General features: G+C 37.0%; 1 protein-coding gene across 1 annotated transcript in view; it reads right to left on the reverse strand.

Moving 5' to 3' along the window:
- LOC124790080 overlaps positions 1-19255 on the reverse strand; it is a gene marked incomplete at its 5' end in the record, with an annotated part of 634243 nt that overhangs the window by 103817 nt on the left and 511171 nt on the right. Inside the window, 5 exons of the mRNA XM_047257646.1 lie at positions 1893-2084; positions 4162-4461; positions 8809-8940; positions 14110-14477; positions 15688-16848. Of these exons, the coding sequence (XP_047113602.1) occupies positions 1893-2084; positions 4162-4461; positions 8809-8940; positions 14110-14477; positions 15688-16848 (2153 nt within the window). The remainder of the gene's footprint in view (positions 1-1892; positions 2085-4161; positions 4462-8808; positions 8941-14109; positions 14478-15687; positions 16849-19255) is intronic.

The raw sequence follows: 19255 nt of genomic DNA on the forward strand, positions 1-19255 counted from the left end.
TTTTCTACTATGTATTAGGCATGGCACTATGTTGGGTTTTTGTGTTTCCATATTTTTGCTCACCCATGTATCTCATTAGATGACATCTGTGTCAACTAAACACAAACAGCAGATTTACAATTTCAGTTTTTCTACTAATTTAACAATTAAATTTTAATCACAACAATCTGGTTGTGATTCTATCCACTTTTAGCGAACAGCATTATTCCCCACATATAATCCTCTCAAACCAGAGCTACTAGAAATACTGTATTAAATTTAATAAACTGAAAAAAGGCTTACATTACTTAAGCACCATCAAAGAATTCATCTATAAAAACACTCCCACCCAAATCCAACCATACTGCATTGACCTAACTATTGAACCAGAAATCGTATAAAACAGGCCTTGGGTACAATCTGCTTACTTATCCAAGCCACTAATTTTAAAAGGTCAATATACCTGTCACAAAGCTAGAATTATGTAGTCTTATGTAGTTATTCTTCAAGCATTTAAATACCTGATAAATAATATACTTTTACAAATGAATAATTAATTATATGTAGGGGTGCAGGCTTTTTAGGTTAATTTCACTGATGAAATCTTCTCAGGTTATCAGCCGAGTTGTGGCTTCATGTTGTTACAACATTTCAATGAGTTTCCAGTGCTTCAAAACATTGCAAGAACATGATGCCATGGTTCAAATGATAACCCAAGAAGATTTTATCACTTACTTATATGTTGTACATTTTGATAAGTCAATATTTTATACTACAAATTATGAGACCAGTGGGAAATTTTGGGGAAAACACTGTCCTGTGGCAGGGTTTACATAATTTACTTTAAAATGGCAATGGCAACTCAGGATTACCAACCCTTAAAAGAGAATCATGTTATAAAGGAAAACATAAGTCTGTGCATGCATGTTCTCTCTCTCTCTCTCTCTCTCTCTCTGTCTCTCTCTCTCTCTCTCTCTCTCTCTCTCCCCCTCCTCCCCTCCCCCCACTTTCACTCATTCATGTAACCACAAAAAATAATACTCTTTCATCTCTGGAGGTCATACACACACAGAAAACTGGCTGAACTTAATTCTTGGCTAGCAATCCACAATCCACTTTCATTGTTGGACTGCTAAACTTAAAAGCCACAGCAAGCCCATGCATGCAACCAGCACTTTTACAGTAACTTAATAAAAAATACTGCATGCACTTCCTGACTAATGCACAGCACTGAATGACTTTCATGCAATACTAATTGAGTACTCCACAACTATTACACTATAGCAATGTCAGGGAGTTTCGCTTCTCAAGATTTCTACACAAAATTTTAGTTAGAGCACATTTGTAAATATGCTACAGCACATGACTGGATTGAGTGGCTGTACCACAGATGACAGGCACTAAGACAAGACAAGGACGTGAAATAGAATTATTTCCTACTGTCGGGAGTACACCTCCGTCATTAATCATATTTAACATACACCACGAAATTCTTTCTGCAAGCAAATTAAGTTTCGTACACAGAACTCAAATTAAAATTTTGTCAGTGCAACAGTACATAACATTTTTAAAACTGTATTATAAACCATATTAAAGACTTTGTTCTGCACTGTATTCAAATCTACCCCCAAACTTTTTTTCTTTAATCTATTAGACTGCTTTACCTTAACAAATGCATGTGCCATACACCACATTCGAACAGAAATGAGGTAAATTATACCTCTAACTTTTCTTTTTCTGTCAGTACTAAAGGCTCTGTCTTCATTTAAACAATTAGTTTTGAAAATTTTGTGCAAGCCTACCAGATGACCAACATAAATTAGGTTCTGGCCATTGCTCAGTGTTAGTAAGGCAACTTAATACTCGGAATGCATGCATCTGTACAAACTGTAACAACAGCTACAAGCCCCAACCTTTGACTGCATCTCCCTCAGCTGCCGGAGCACCTGGACCCATTTCTGCAGGACGTGCAGGATTGGGTATATCTAACTGAGTAGGTCGAGGAGGGGATATTTGAGAACACACAGAAGAGACTACAGGATGTCCTCCCTCCTTCTCGGTCACAGACTGTGGTGTCTGGTGTGTTATGAGCCTGTTGGGTCGTTCTGGTAGCAAAATACACATAAGCACAAGCATAAAATAAACAAGGTTAACTAAAGAAAATAAATTAACACATGTACAAAGTGCTATCAAAAAAATTCTGAAACTGTGGGTGCAGTGAAGGCACTATCAATAACTGTGTGCTAAAGGCAAAGAACTCTACTGCAGCTATCTCAGTTATAGCCTTTCTTTTTCATTCATGCATTTTTATTGTTCTACATACACACTGTTCATAGTTTTTGACGAGACTGTGAACATGTGATGTTACCTATCACAAATCATGCGGGAGAATTGAAAATGAATGAAGTGGTGTATCTGCTTAGCTGAGAATTCAATGAGAAAGGATGGATAAAAGTATTTTGTTTAGTTTTGCGTGTACTGGAGCTTTCCTTGTACACTTACTCTGTTAAAAAACTGAAAGTTAAATAAAACTGCTATGCTTTTGTGAGAGCTATGCTGAGAATGACATGTTGACACAATTACATGCAGAAATTCAACAAAAAATTACGTACTTGCAAAAGCACCAAAAGCTGCTGTTATGCATATTTATTTATCGACAACCGGCTTTGGTCAAATGGCTATCTTCAAGTCAAAGGTATCATTAAATCAGGTTAAAGGAATGATCCTTGACATTAAATACACAATTATCAGTTGCAGCATCTGCCTTTTAATCTGATGTAACGATATTCATGATGAAAATCATTCCTTGACCAAAGCTAGTTCTCTCTCTCTCTCTCTCTCTCTCTCTCTCTCTCTCTCTCTCTCTCTCTCTCTCTCACACACACACACACACACACACACACACACACACACACAGAGCAGCTTTTGGTGGTTTTGCAATGCCTTTCATTAAGCACATTGAAGCAGTGCAGCACCGTTTACAAAGAACAAAGAATTATTTAACTTCATTTTACAAAGACATGTGATACATCCAGAAACAAAATTATGCCACTCAGAATTTAACAAAAACTATTTCACAGAATCACATCACAAACGATAAGGCAGCACTTTGTGTTTACTCAGAGACTACTGACATATCAAATAATACAGAAGAAAAATATAGCTTTTTTCTTATGTATATTATGTTGTACAATGTCTCAGAGGTACACTGGCACAAATTTAAATAAATAACTGGAGGGTAGACCTGATCATAATGAGAATTTAGACAAATTGCTCATCTTATCAAAAATTTTCAAAATATTCTTCAACAATCAGTACAGATAATGGGTGAAAGAGAAGGAAATGTGGCAGTGGCATACCTCTCCTCAGTGTCTCATGAAAAAACAAAGACATGTAATACTGTTTATAGTGAGCCTTCCATCACTTGAGACTGTGAATGTCAGTGTTTCCATCCCCCACTACCAACACCACATGTATAGGTTATGTGCCAACAGCCGAGTTTCACAATTACAGTTGCAACTAACAACAGCACAAAAAAAAAAACACTATACCGCACAAACATCTATCAAAAGTAGTATGATATGCCAGTAACCATTTGACACAATTCACCAAAGACAGATATTGACACTACCTCAATATGAGCATTTATGAACACTGATCCCAACATTAAAGTATCATTGAGTGACAAGTGAGAGAAGTAGTTTAAAATGATTTAACATTTCAATAGCACATATGAGTGCAGAATTTCTGGAAATACTGGAATCAAGCAAGAAAAATAAAAGAATAATGTGCAATGAATTGTAGATAGTGAAATGATTTTGTAGAAACATTGATATGAAAAATCTGTAAAAGCATTTAAAGAAAGTCTAGTGGTGACAATGCAGTGAAAGCTTTTGCAATGGTGTAGGAAAAACAATTTGTTTTCCCAATGGCATTGGAAATTTTTGCATTTTTAGTGGAAAGGTTATGGTGGATGTGTGAATTTTTAAAATATATGGTCAAAATGTGCAGAACACATGGGTAAAGAAACATATATACAAGCAACCAGGAAAAATAAAAAGAGGAAGCAAGTCTATTTTGAGAAACCCAAAAATGCTACAAGCACTCTCAACTTCTCTGAAGTGACATCTTAATACACACGGTAAATGTAAACAACTAAAACAATCTTAACTATAATCATACCTGTACCAAATGGCGTCCTCACAGCAGCCAAGTAAGAATCCTGTCTAACAGCACGATGTCGAGGTGGCTCCTCTCCAGTATCCCATTCCAAGTTTCTATCCTTGTCATTAATGTCCTTGTTCTGTTCTTGAATTCTGTCCCACAGCTTCTCTCTATCCCTTTCACAACTACGGCCCCTTGCTGCCTCATCTTCCCATCTTGGTGAAGCTGTTGCCATTCGATTTCGAGCTGCAGCAGCCCACGATTCAGCTGAGTTGGACCGTGCACGTAAGCGCACAGGTGGTTCATGACTAGGTGGTTCTATGAAGGGGGCAGAAGAAAAGTACATTTTATCTCTCACGAAACAGAAGGAAAAGTTTCGTTACATAGATGAATGAATTATACAAATTTCTTGAAATTTTGTTTCGAGACAAAATATCAAATAAAAAATTGAGTTCAGACACACATACAATGTGCAGTCTAATTCTGAGAAGTTAATGGGTGTTTTATTATTGTCAGCTGATGGCGAGTTACCTTGTACAACCAGTTGCTACATATGAATCAGAAATGTGGACAATGACAGAAGCAAATATGAAAAATCTAAGGTAATTTGAAAGAAAAACCATGCAAAAAATTTATGGATGTGAGAGCTTATACAAGGGAAAGACATCATTAAATTTATTAAATCTCAAAGAATAAGCTGGTCACGGCATATGGAGAGGATGACAGAGGACAGGATGAATGAATCATGAAAGGCAAGTTGTATTCCAACAGAAGGAAGGACTGACCAAGAGCTAGATGGCTGAACAATGTGTTGGTTGACATTACCAAGATGGGGATCTGAGGATGGAAGAGGAAAGCAGAGAACAGAGATGTAAGGGGAAAGGAAAGTTGATGAGGCCAAGTCCCATCAAGAGCTGTACTGCCAAAAAATAAGAAGGAGCTGATTGTGAGGTAGCACTCCAACAAGCTGCTGAGGGAAATCTGAACCACTTCAGAGACCACTATAGTGTGAAAATGTAATAGAATACACATACTACGCAGAAGACAGGTCAGCCTTTCACTTTGATCACTACTACATACTGAAGAGTGTGATTGTGACACACACCTAATAATCCAAAATCTCTTACCTCACATACTTAATTATCATTGTAAGATGGTGTGTGTGTGAGTGAGTGAGTGAGAGAGTGAGTGAGTGAGTGAGTGAGAGAGTGAGTGAGTGAGAGAGTGAGTGAGTGAGAGAGTGAGTGAGTGAGTGAGTGAGTGAGAGAGTGAGAGAGAGAGAGAGAGAGAGAGAGAGACATTGTTTTTATGTTCATGTGTTGTTTCAGTTCTGAAGGAGGATCCATCCAAAAGCTAGCAGAGTTTTTAGTTAGTTTGTGTGTGTTTCAATCACTACAGTCACAATTATAAGTTCACTTCTTCCATTACTTATATTCCATTATATTCCAAAAAGGGCCTTCCACTAGTAAACGGTACCCTTCTGTTTCCCTACATTATTCTAAAACGTTATTTTGATGTTCAGATTGTCTGATCACGCGAAAAGTGAAGAAAAAATCTGCACAATCATTGTATTTTAGTTGCATATATTGAACTACAAATTTCAGTGGGGAACATGTAATTCACTCATCACACAAGAACAACAATTACAGCTGTATCCCTGTTCGGCCTTTATCACACTTCACTTCAAAAGCATGTATACAGTGTAAAACAACACATATGACAATGACATCATCTTTTAACCACATCACTGAAATTAGTGTGGTGGTAAGAATAACTCTTCGTGTAAATAAGACATATGAATTAGTGACACACAGATGAAACTGGCGATGATATAAATTATTTTCAGAATAAGGTCACTGTGAAAGAATGTAATACTAGTGAACAAGAGAGTCTAAAATATATCCACCTTTAACTTTATACAAAATTATTTTCCATATTATACTTAGTAAGTGAAGATTTAAAGTTTAACAACCGATTTTTTAAATTTTGAAATTTACGAAAATCATTGTCAGTGCACTGCTGTCCAGAAACAGTTTTGTTTGTAAGTTTTGTTTTTACAAACACACACACACACACACACACACACACACACACACACACACACAGAGAGAGAGAGAGAGAGAGAGAGAGAGAGAGAGAATTATCACCAAGCATTACGTGCTTACATTCTAACACAACACGCAGCTCTTAGTGAGAATACAAATGCAAATCACAGTTACTGCATAACACTGAAAAACCTACAGTATTAGTAGAAACTGACAAGTTTTTACTGGAAACCGAGAAGAAAGTTAATTATGGGTCTAGTGGTTCATGTCACTGAGTAGAAGTCCAGAAATTCCAAGTATAATCTCAGTTTTCCTATGATTTTGGAGAAGTCTTTTTGCTCTGATAATCGAAGGTCTCAGAAATGATCAGTTTCCATATCACAGTGTTAGTGCTTCATTAAGGGTAATAGATATAATTAAGAAGTGTCAATTTATCTTTGTGACAGAACTGCCCCTGAAAACTGGAGAATTAGCATCTGTCAAAGACTTGGAGTGGTAGAAGGCAATGGAAACCAATGCATTACAATTACAGCATTTATGTACAGCATATGCAGTCTTCTCAATCTGCGTCTCATAAGAAATAGCTTCCTTTTCCTATGCTAAATTTAGATTATATGAGATTACTGAAGGGAAACGAGAAAGAGGTAAATTACTTCAATCACAGGATCTAATGCGTAATTTATCAATTGCTGTGGTGAAAATTTTCTGGATCTATAATAAATTTGAGAAACTGTAATGCACAAAAATCTTGGTTTTCAATTAAATCACCTTGAATAATCAATGACAGACCTATTATTCTGAGAATTCCAATAAATTCATACTGAACCCATCCGTGCCACATTCAATGCTCATATCACTTAATGAATACAGGGAAATAGGAAAAATATCTCATGAATTTCTTAGCTTTCTTAGGTGTTCAATAATAGAAAAGACAAATGGCAGATCACTCTGCCTAAGGCAATACGCAGAGAAAAATCCATGAAATTAAATGGAATAATTAAAAAAAGAAAAGAAAAGAAAACAGAAGACAAGGCAAGATATCAATTTCACCACCATGATTAGATAATGTTATCAGAAATATGCAATGGCCTGAAAGGCATATGCTGGTGACATCACAAATTGTGATTATAACCTAGTAACTATGAAAAGGAAGTCAAAGATAAATAGAATTAAAAAAGTAACACTGACAAATTGAGTAATGTACTTTGAAATTATTGAAACTGATACCCACCAGACTGAGCACAACACTTCCCACAATTTAACCAAAAATGAAGTTTAGTATATTAAAAATAGAAATAATTTAGGCCAGAGAATCCATTGTTGATGTATGATACATAAAGACAAAAGCACATGTACATAACTGTGGGAATAAAAAATAGTGGAAACAAATCTGACAAGCAGCATAAAGAAATACAAATTTCAGAACTGATAAGAGAGAACTGTTGAGAAAGTAGAGAATACTGTCTTGTGGAGGAAGAAAAAGCTGACATGGAAGAAATAAGAGATTCAGTTTTACAATTATACAGTCCTGAAAAATATGAAGCCAAGCATTATAGATAAAATACCTTCCAAAACAGACACAGAGTGATACTAGACCCACATTGTTAGTCAATCTTGCAACCAAAATCTATGAAAGAGGGACACACTATTATCTTGCTACCACAGGAGGCATGAACCAATAAACGTTACACCTAGTGTGCAAAAATCTAGAGATTGGCAGAATTCTTACAATAAATAAATATAATGAAGATGTCAAAAACAATTAAGACAAGTCAGTGATTTATTATCACTGCTATTTAACTTTTACACCATAGATGCAAATAAAGGAGTGAATAAAAATTCAAACATGGATTAAAGTAACTGGTGGATTACAGCAGGAGGAGGCAAGCAGTAGATTAACTACTAAGTTGAATGTACAAACTACTTAACAGCACTTTAAACAAGGGACACAAGAAATGAATGAAAATCAGAGGTAAGAACACCAATCATCAAAACAACATAATTTTTTTTAAAAACAGAGCATTGACTAGTAATAAGTCTTCTGTGATTAAGTTTGCCTGTTATACGCACATGGGAAGTAGAAATTGAAGAGGTACTAGTGACCTAATGAGTGACAAAAAATGGATCATGGCAAATCCTTCCTCAGGACATGGAACCACAAGTAAGGTTGGCTGATCATACTTTCATCAACACCCCACCCTCCTCCCCCCTCCCACTCCCAAAGTAACTATACAGCTATGTATTGCAAGCTGTGAACAGCCAGTCAAATGTTCTCTCCATGAAGCACTATACCAAATGACCCATCGTCTGTAACCTAAAAAGATGTCCAATTTGTTCAGCCTGTTGTGATTACATGGCAAACTAATACAAATGACACCAGACTCAACAGAAGCAAACTTCAATTTTTACTAAGCATGAGAAAAGAGACCATTAACAGCAAACACAAACATTATGTATACTGGCTGTTATATTATATTAAATTGACACAGAAAAAAAACAGATAGGGCATTCCAGTGGCCATACATTAGGACACAGGTACAGGGGATTTCAAAAGCTGTTTCTCATTGACAATTCTACCACAGGACACTCTGTGTTAAATGTTAGGTGACACACTTGATACCTGGAGCAACATTAAACTGCTTGAAATCACAAGGAGGTTCACAGTGTAGCTTTGTACTGCCTACTAAAATCATACGGTTGCCTGAGACCCCCGTGTTGATCAATTCACCGTCTTTCTTCTTCTTAGAGAGTTCTATGCATAGAACAAGACATCATGTAAATTGAGAATCAGATTTCATACTTAAAACAACACAAAATGCATTCAACTACTGCCACATAATTGAATAATAATGCCATTTTACTCACTTATAATATTTAATCAGAAAAGCTGACTATTTTAAACTATTAGAATTAAGAATGGACATGAAAGTATTTAAAGTGTGTCACAGATACTATATTTAAAATGAGTTGAGTGTCTATCATTGCTATCAGTGAAGAGTCAACAGTCAAAAGAATTAACATAGTATAGTTAATTTCCTTCATTGAGAGATATGAGAATTATTTCAAGAAGACAAGTACAAGTCACTACTTAAATTTAAGATAAAAATTTTACAGACATGGTTCACTCTTCCTTAAAACCATCTAGCAAGTATAATATTATTCGGAAGCCTGTGTTCTCAAAGGGCTTTAAACAGAAATGAGAAAATTAAATGACAAAACCCCATGAAACTAGAAATCTTCATTATGCCTCATCTGCCTTTACCATATACAGATATTTTAGTTTCTTTAGCCACAAAATTTTTGAGTTTTCTAAAAAAGAAATCAAGTTGAACAACTAAATGTCCAAATTTATTATAAGTAGGGACAGGAAAACTTCATGTAAATGATAAAATTAAAGATAACACAAAATTTGTGATTTTTAGTGACCTATGGCAAAACAGACAGTTTTAATGAAAGGTTACTAACTTTGGCATTTTCCCTATACCTGTGTAAAAATTTCTTGAATCTAAGGGCAGCAATTTATTAATATTGATAACTGATAATCGCTGAATGCTGCTGAATTTTGACTGTTTTCTCAACACTGAGAATTGTGTATAGTCTTAACAGTCTATTTCCTGAGAAAAACGATGGCCTCAGTAGCTATAAATAAGAAAGCAACCATAAACTCTCTGCTTCAAAAGATCTCTGTCCCAGCAACAGTTTCAGTAGCTGACATGAAATTTCCTGACACATTTGAATCTATCATAAAAAAGTTATACAATTTTGAGAATGTAATAGAATAAATCAATTAAACTAGATATTTCCAAAATAAGCAAGTGTAAATATGAAAAACACTAAATATGGATGTCACTTTTCTTGTGCAAACACGGCGTCTGATAAACATTCAATGTAGTTTAGGCCCTAGTCTATGCAACAAATCACAAAGACACCACAAATGTCATTCATGAAAAAGTAAAGATAATATTGCATTAATATTGATATAAATGTTCTAGTCTTCTGTTTTACAATCAGAAACAAATTTGCAAGAGATCACTGAATGGGCGCTGTGCTGATTTATGCGTTTGTGAAACTAAGTGCCGTATTTGGCATATTACAAAAATATGTAGTTTAACTGATGCACCAGATTAGAGGTCACTCCAAACAGCATTGTTTTTGTTACTATTTGTTGGGCAAAAATATCGGGAAACCCAATATTACCATATAAAACCATTACTGCATTCCACGTTAAAATTGAAGCTTCATTATTGAGGGAGAATGAATTTTTGGAGAATTGAGAAATATGAAGGGTCGAATACTTCAAGCAGAGGTGAAGAAAACACCAGTTTGCACCTTCAAATTAAGCTAGCAACTCTTATGGCCACAGATCCAAATAATCAATGTCCATCATTCTAACTTTTTGTTTCTGTCATGAGGTGATAAAGAGTTCAATTAATATTAACATGGCAAAAAGATTTCTGTGTACCTATAACTTCATTACTTACTGGAAAAGCAACTTTCCATACCCACAGAATATGTGGACATCAAATGTCTGTTGTTTTGCTGAAGGCAGTTTGTCTTCCATGTTTAAATTCAGACTCTGTGTGGTTGTTTTCAAACCATAGTAAAATGCTGACAGACAGGAGGCAGAAGAAACCTTTAAAGTTACGACAATTCTTGATTTTGAAAAACTTTGAAGAGGGTATTGCTGCAAAGTTAACTGATTAGACTTAATAGGTTTAATGTAAATGATTTCTTTTTGGATAATGTAAATAAATATGATCCATGATGTGAATAAATAAAATGTAATTAATTGGTATATTTTTGTTTTCAACATAACACAGAAGAACAATGAAATAAGAAAAAATAAGAACATAAAGTACTTCAAAAAGAAGCCGTCAGAAACTAATACCATAACTGACAAAAAAAGACAAAATCTGAAGCAAATAACATAAAAATTGGAAAAAATTAAAACCAAAATTGGCAAAACCTATCACCAAAGCTGACCATACAATCAAACAATTTTTTTCCTGTCCCTAATTATAAACTGTTACTGAATTCAGCCTGAACAATTTTGCTGTAACAAATATATAACACTGCCAAAATTTTATCTGTTACTCCTGTCTCGATGCACTATCTTTGTGCTTTGTGAACATGCTGTTTTGTATTGATGGAGTCAGTCATCACCAAAAGTATCAACAATATTCTCAAAGCTTTGTTTTCATCTACAGTGAAGACATGCCACAAGGGTGATTAAATGAGAACTGAAGAAAATGCCATTCAGTTACCATATGGTATGGTTTACATTTTCAGGTGCCAAAAATGTCTAAATTAATAAAAAAAAATGCTAATGTTTGTATAAAATGTGGGTATGTCAAACTGCATAGTGACTTTAATATTACTGAGTCCTACACAAAAAAATATTGCACTCTTTCAGCTGTCAAGAGTTGGCTATAATACCCCTTGAACAGTTGGAAAAAAGGAACATAATGAGCAAGACTGAATGTGGAAACAAGATACTCTGAACTTCAGAATTTTGGGACCAAGAATGGGTGAAACTGAGGACAAGAAACATAAATACCATAACAGTGTGAACACAAAGCATTCAACAAATTAAATAAGTGAGGAAGAGAACCAGTAAATAAAATCTATTCTGATATGTCAATAAATGAAAAATTTTCCACATTTCAATTATCCACCCAGAGCCACTCTTTAATAACAAAAACAGTATGTACTTCTGTGTATTATTTCTTAGCAATTAATTCCCCATTTGTTAACAATAACTGAATTAATATATTTTCTACAGTTATGTTGGGAGTCACATTATGTACTGTATGATGTACATAAAACACTGTTCAAATTATAGCTCCTGTCTCAAGTCAAGAAATCAATACGAAATAAATAAAACCTTGTTCAGTAAATCTGGGTCACACTTGGAAGCATAAAAGACAATTACAGAATGAAAATGAAATTACGCAATGTAGCACACGACAAAATTCATCTCATATCAATAACAGTGCAAGCAGGTGTATGGTAGTTGGAGCTGAATCTCACAGGCATGTTGTTTTAATTTATTATTTCTTTGTTAATAATTTTATTTGCACCAAATTTTGCTGGCAATATCAACATATATTACTGAATGTAACTGCAGCTTATAGCATTGTATGACACACAGTTCAGGAGATATGAGTCTATGACTATGGGCCAATGCCCAAGTGAAACCCAAGGCTGTCTCAGAATTGTAAATCTCAATCAAACAGGAATGTATGGCAGTAAGAAGAGAAAGGCAGCCTGACGAACGACTTCCAAAATCAAATACAAATTAGAGAGGGTTTGTGCATCACACTACTGGGATGAAACCTCACTTTCCAGTCAATACCATTTTACATATCTTTAAGCACTTTTTAAATGAATGTCTACAATTCAACAAGCAATTTAGTCCTCCCACCACAATATCTCCCTCATCACAAACAACAGGCAGTTAATATGATAAAATACACTGAGGCAACAAAGGTCATGGGATACTTCCTAATAAAGTGGTGGACCAGCTTTTGCCTGGTGTATTGCAGCAACTTGATGCAGCACAGACTCAAAAAGTCGCTGGAAGCCCCTGCAGAAATACTGAGCCATGCTGCCTCTACAGTCGTCCATAATTGCGAAAGTGTAGCCAGTGGAGGATTTTGTGCATGAAATTACCTCTAGAGAATGTCCCACAGATGTTCGAATATAAGTTGGGAAATCTGGGTGACCAAACCATTACCTCGAATTGTCCAGAACGTTCTTCAAACTAATCACAAACAATCGTGGCCTGGTAACATGGTGCATTGTCATCCATAAAAAATACCATCACTGTTTGGGAACAAGAAGTCCACGAATGGCTGCAAACGGTCTTCCAGCAGCTGAACATAACCATTTCCAGTCAATTATTGATTCAGTCGGAGTGGAAATGCCTGAGCATGCCACGTAAACACAGCCCACAGCATTATGGATCCTCTACCAGCTTGCACAGTGCCTTATTGACAATCTGGGCCCACAGCTTCATTGTGTCTGCACCTCACTCAAATTCTACCATCAGTTCTTATCAACTGAAATCAGGAATCATCTGACCAGGCCACAGTTTTCCAGTTGTCTAGGGTCCAATTGATTTGGTCACAAGCCCAAGAGAGGCATTGCAGATGATGTCGTGCTGCTAAAAAAGGCACTCGCATTGGTTGTCTTCTGCCATAGCTCATTAATGCCAAATTATACTGCATAGTCCTAACTCATTCATTCGTCATACATCGCACACCGATTTCTGTGGTTATTTCCTGTAGTGTTGCTTAGCTGTTTGCACTGACAACTCTATGCAAAAGTCGCTGCTCTCAGTCATTAAGTGAAGGCTGTCAGCCACTACATGTCTGTGGTGAGAGGTAATGCCTGAAATTTGGTTTTCTTAGCACACTCTTCACACTGTGGATCTCAGAACATTGAATTCCCCACGGATTTCAAAAACGGAATGTCACTTGAATCTAGCTCCAACTACCAATCTGCGTTCAAAGTTTGTCAATTCCCATCACGCAGCCACAAAAACATCGGAAACCCTTTTATGAATCACTTGAGTAAAAACGACAGCTCCGCCAATGCGCTGCCCCTTTATACCTCGTGTATGTGATATTACCACCATCTGTACATGCACATGTCACTATCCCATGACTTTTGTCTACTCAGTATGCCAAGGAACAAATTCTGCATAAGAGGATAACAACTAGCAAGAGCATCACATGGAGAAAATGTATTTCTCTGAAATAAAATATTATTTTTACCATAAAGTTATCAAAATACACAGGAATGTAAGCAACTGTAAGTTATAATAAATTTAAAGGGACACTTCTTCTGGTCAGCATTCAAAGCACAGATTAATGCATCACATACTTTGTTTAGTATTCAATAGCACATTCGAACATACCAGCACTCTCTAGTGATCTGCTCTCACGGGTGGTACGTCTCAATTCTCGAGATTCTCTGGTTACTGCAGATGAGGAAGGAGGAGAGGCTGTCGAACGTGACTCAAATTCACGCTTTCGCACAGCCACATTTGGTACACTCTTCTTGGCAGATAGGCGAGCCAATTCACTGCGGTACAAGCTGGTGCGGTCCTCCGCCAGAAGGCCTTCTTCAAACTGCCTTGCTCGTTGGTAAACAGGTTGTAATTCAGGCTCAGGAGAAAGCCTTTGCCATTCCGCCACATTTTCCTTCTGCTGAGGTTGCACTTGTTGCATACGTTCACAGGACCTCTCACGCCTAGGTCCATCCTCTGTGGGTCTTGAAATGGATCTAAGGAAACAGTGAAAGTGGGATAATAATTAACCAATGTTCTTCACTGAATAATCTACAGCCATAAAATGACACTGTATATTTCTACTTACTTATTCACTCTGGAGTGACTTCTTAAACTTATAGTAATGGTTTATATAAAAGACATAAAATACAAATAGCCTAGTTAATGATGAAGTTAAAATTAAGTTTAGAAAGATAAAAATTTGCTCCATGTAATAACACACTATTTTTTCATATGCTATGCATTTGAACATTTTCATTAATAAATAGTGTTAACCTGCAGTTGTGCACTCCATTTTAAGTTTTATTTGTTGTATATGTGCTTCTACAGGTGTATCACTTCATTTATCATGCTACCCATGAAATAGAGATGTATCTACTAACCAGAGCACATATCACTGTTAGTGCCAATCAGAAGGAAATGAGAGGTAAATCTATCAATTGCTGTAATTTAGTTTGCAAATTTGTAGAAGAATATAGCCAGTCGTGCTTCTCTTAAATGTTCAATTGTTCGATTATGTACATAGTAGAGGTAAAACTGTCATCAAATCATAGGATGGTTTGAGCACCAATGTTTTTATTAGGCATGTTCTTACTTGAGGTGGTATGCCCTTGCCTTCCTCCCATGTTTCAAATCACTAACCAGCAAGGTGTGGGGATGGGGAGAGGGGTGCTTCAGTCAAATTTTGACTCCAAACCACAGTGGTTCTCAATAACATTACAAATACAGAACAATGAACAAAAGCAGACAGTGGGCATACAGTCTACATTACTTTAAAGTAACTGTTCAAGTAATGAATAACTTACTACTTTCCTCTTTAAATCATATTAGATTCCAGAATGACATTTAGCTTTGAAAGATGATAACTTAAAATTTTCACTAGTGTGTTTCTTTAACATACAATCCTGTGTCTAGTCCGTGATTTGTTCACCTCCCCATCTTTCTCTGCCATATTTAAGTTCTCTACTGCCACACAAGTGTGATCCATAAACATAATCTATAAAAATTACTTTAAGAATAAGACAAGGCATACACTAACTGTATCAGCCACCAAATAATCATACACTGTGTTGATGAATAACTAAAATCTGTTTTCAAAAATGAGGTATAACTGAATACGTAATTTCTTTGAAGTCTGTTAAAAAGCTTTATCACTTATTTTCAATATGCAGTTAAACAACAGGTGATGGAAGGTGTGCAACTTACCTCTGATCTGGCTGCTGGAGATTCTGGAATGCAAATTCTGACTGAGAATTGGCAAATTCTCGTCTGCGGTCAATGGCAGGTATGTTTTCATGAATGCGTGTCAGTGTAGTCACAAAGGGTGTCTTGCCTGTTCCAGGTCTGTTTGCAGCAGGAACACTTCTCACTTGAGAATTTGCACTCTCAATGGGCACCACAGGACTGTACGGTAACTTTGCACTGAGAGAGTTATGTTGTGACCTATTTACACTCCTGTCCTCACACGGTTCAGATGATGCTCTTTCAAATGGCAGTCTGTGCTCTGCCACACTACGGTTACTGCTGTCCTCACTACCACATGCCGAAGACTGCCGCTCAGCATCCACATCAGACTTAACACGACGGAGACTCTGATGCAAGGGTCTCACATGATTAACTCTTGCACCAGCAGTTCTCACTGGGGATTCCTGTCTTTCATCACTAGGTGGAGCAATTTGTGATGGTAGTGACGAAGCAGAATTAGTTGGTGGCCACACTGGACGTTGAAATTTCTGTGGTCTGGCATAGAATTCCCTAGCAATAATTGCCCTGCTTTGTGAATTCTGGGCTGCAGTCTGTGGATGATTTTGGTAACACTGATTTTGCTGCTGCTGTTGGTACTGAAGTTGCTGCTGTTGATGAATTTGTTGTTGGTGATGGAGGTGGTGTTGCTGCTGATGATTATGATGATGGAGCAGCTGCTGCTGCTGCTGCTGCTGCTGCTGCTGTTGTTGTTGCTGCTGCTGATGATGATGCTGTTGCTGATTTCTGACCACATTTTCAAGGACACTCCATGAAATGGGTTGATTAGGCCGCCTCAAAAATTCTTCTTTCTGCTCAAAGCTCTTCCGTATCCTGTCAATGATAATTGAATCATCACTGCTGCGTCCCCCTGTAAGCGTAGATGTAGATCCGTACAGGCTGTCTTTACTATCCGAAGGTGTAAGATAGTCTGTACTTGGAAGAGAGCTAGATGACTCTCTGCGACTGCCTCCTCCACCCCCTCCCCCTCCTCCTCCGCCATCTCCACCGTCCAGGCTTCGTCGGCAACCAGGCAGCTGAAGATAGCTATCCTGACTACCGAAATGCTGACTTTCTGGAACTTGTGAGGAAGGATTCTCTGGTCCTACCCTGCTGTTTGTTGCCCTGTGGAAATAAAGTATTCATTAAAGTTACAGCAAGGACCAAGCAATTCAAAATGGGTGAATTAATTACAAGAATATTTTAATAACTGTATAAGGAAGATCAAGCATCCTGGAAACTGATACACAAAGTGACGAAGAAAAGATAATGAACAACAAAAAGGTACAAGAAACTGATATGTCAATAACCTGAGAAAGAGAGATCTTTAATGATCTTCTGTGACACTCAGACAACAAAGATGTAAAGGCACTGACAGGTGCAATGTACACACAAAACCTTGAAGATGAACTGACAAATGTAAGCTTTGAATGTGACTTTATATTACTATTCAGGACAGGATCAATGGGAGGAAATGTGGTCTATGAAGTTATTGAAGTGAACCTTCATGTTAGAACAGCTCTCATGAAATGACACAGAGTATATCTCAGATTTTGTTCAGTTTGAAAGACAACTTAGTAGCGACACGGTGCGTGAAATGCCAAGACTTTAGTCATCTGGCAAAATATCGTGATCAACATGCAGCGATTTATGGACACTATGAGGAAGGAAGTCACAGTAGAAAAAGACAATAGTAAAAGTGTGTTCATGTCGTATAAATATAGAGACAGAAAGTGCCTGGAGAACAAAAAAGCAACAAAGAACCAACAAAAAAGTCAGGAAAGCTCTGAACGGTGTGGTACAACAGGGAAGCAAGCTTACAGATGTAAGCAGGAGTGATGTATGATACAAGTGAGCAGAATTTGGTGATGAACTGGGCAACTGCATGTAGAATGTGACAGCACACAAACCTGAGAAAGATACTATGCTGCCTACAAATGTACAAGAAGATTTGTCAATGCAGGATATTATGAATCTATGACAAAAACAGGATGAGATTCAGAGCCACTTCATACTGGAAACAAAAAACTATTAACAACATAGAACACCGAACAGATCAGCGACAGATTTATGAAAGTATAGGGAATGTGACATCTCTGCAGGCTGGAAGAGCCAATGACTTGCTACACCTGGTAAAGAATATGCACCCAAAAGGAGAGTATATTACTTTTCCTGAACCTGGTATCATAGATAGGATCCATCTTAAAGTGAAAAATTTGCTAACAGAAATGGAACACTGATGACTCTACTGAAACAGGTTTCCGCCAGCAGGAATTAATTATATACCTTCAATATGTTGTACAAGCAGTCTGTCATCAAGGATGGTCATGTAGCATGGGATTGCATTCATCCTCAATTAACATAAATATAGTACAGCTTAATACCATGAGATGTGCCAGTGTACTACATGAGAATAGAAAAGTGGCAGAAGAGTTCAAGTTAGTACACTGTTCTTGGAGACAGGAAAGGTTTAAAATATGTCAAAAACTGTCCAGACAGTCTTCCAAGGGCAACGTCCTATGGCAGCAATAATACTATTTAACAAGGCCACTGCAGTGATAAAAATTTGACAGTATTGTACAGAACATGTAACCTGTGTGGAAATGTTAAACAGAAAGGAGAGTTACATCCTTATTTCCATGTATTTTCAATTTAGTGATGATATGGATGAGTATCAGCTATGGGTAAAGGATATTGGTCACCTAGAGAAAAATAAGCCTCTTGCGTCTACATCAGTGACGCAAAAGCGAAGTCAGTGTTGTGACGTAGCCGCCTAACTATTGATTGTGGAAGGAAACCAGAAGAAACCATCATAGAACTGAACCTGAAGGAATTGAACACACCTCACCATCTGCCACCCTAGGAAGGGAGGGTTGGAGCATTGTCACAGACAGATGTCAATCTGGCATATACAACAGAGGCACGCCATGTGAAAGGTTGTGCATGAAATGACATCGCATCATCATAATATCACACACTACATCACCACTAAAAGGGAATACCAAACACCACCGAAAATGTGCTTGCAAGGCCCAAATACAACGTCAAGGAGGCTAATTGTGAAGAACTAAGAAGGGTGTTTCAGTGTCTTGGAAGCCTATTGCTCATCAATTATGTAGATTTTAAAGTGCAAGAAGTGACAGTAGCTATACACAGAGAAATGGAGGTGTCAAACCTACCAGGAGAGATGCTTCTATGGGAGCACCTTGCACCTGGACCAAGGCATTGCGTAAAATTGAGATGAGAAACAAGAAGAGCCAGAAAGCCATGCCACAGCAGTGTGACCAAAAGAAAGAATCCATAGGCTGCATACATATAGGCATATTAAACAACGTTTTAAGCAATAGTCATGGGAAATAAAAATGGAACAATGGTAACAATTTGTGGAGATTATCTTAAAAACAGTTCCCTGGGAGTAAAAAAAACCTTCTACAAGAAAACATGTGCACCAATATAATTGCATAGGCTTCCGCGACCAGAGTCAGTCGACATAAAAGTTTTCTGGGTATTGTACCATGTCATAATGTAAAAA

Source organism: Schistocerca piceifrons, chromosome 3, assembly GCF_021461385.2.
Source record: "Schistocerca piceifrons isolate TAMUIC-IGC-003096 chromosome 3, iqSchPice1.1, whole genome shotgun sequence".
NCBI lineage: Eukaryota > Metazoa > Arthropoda > Insecta > Orthoptera > Acrididae > Schistocerca > Schistocerca piceifrons.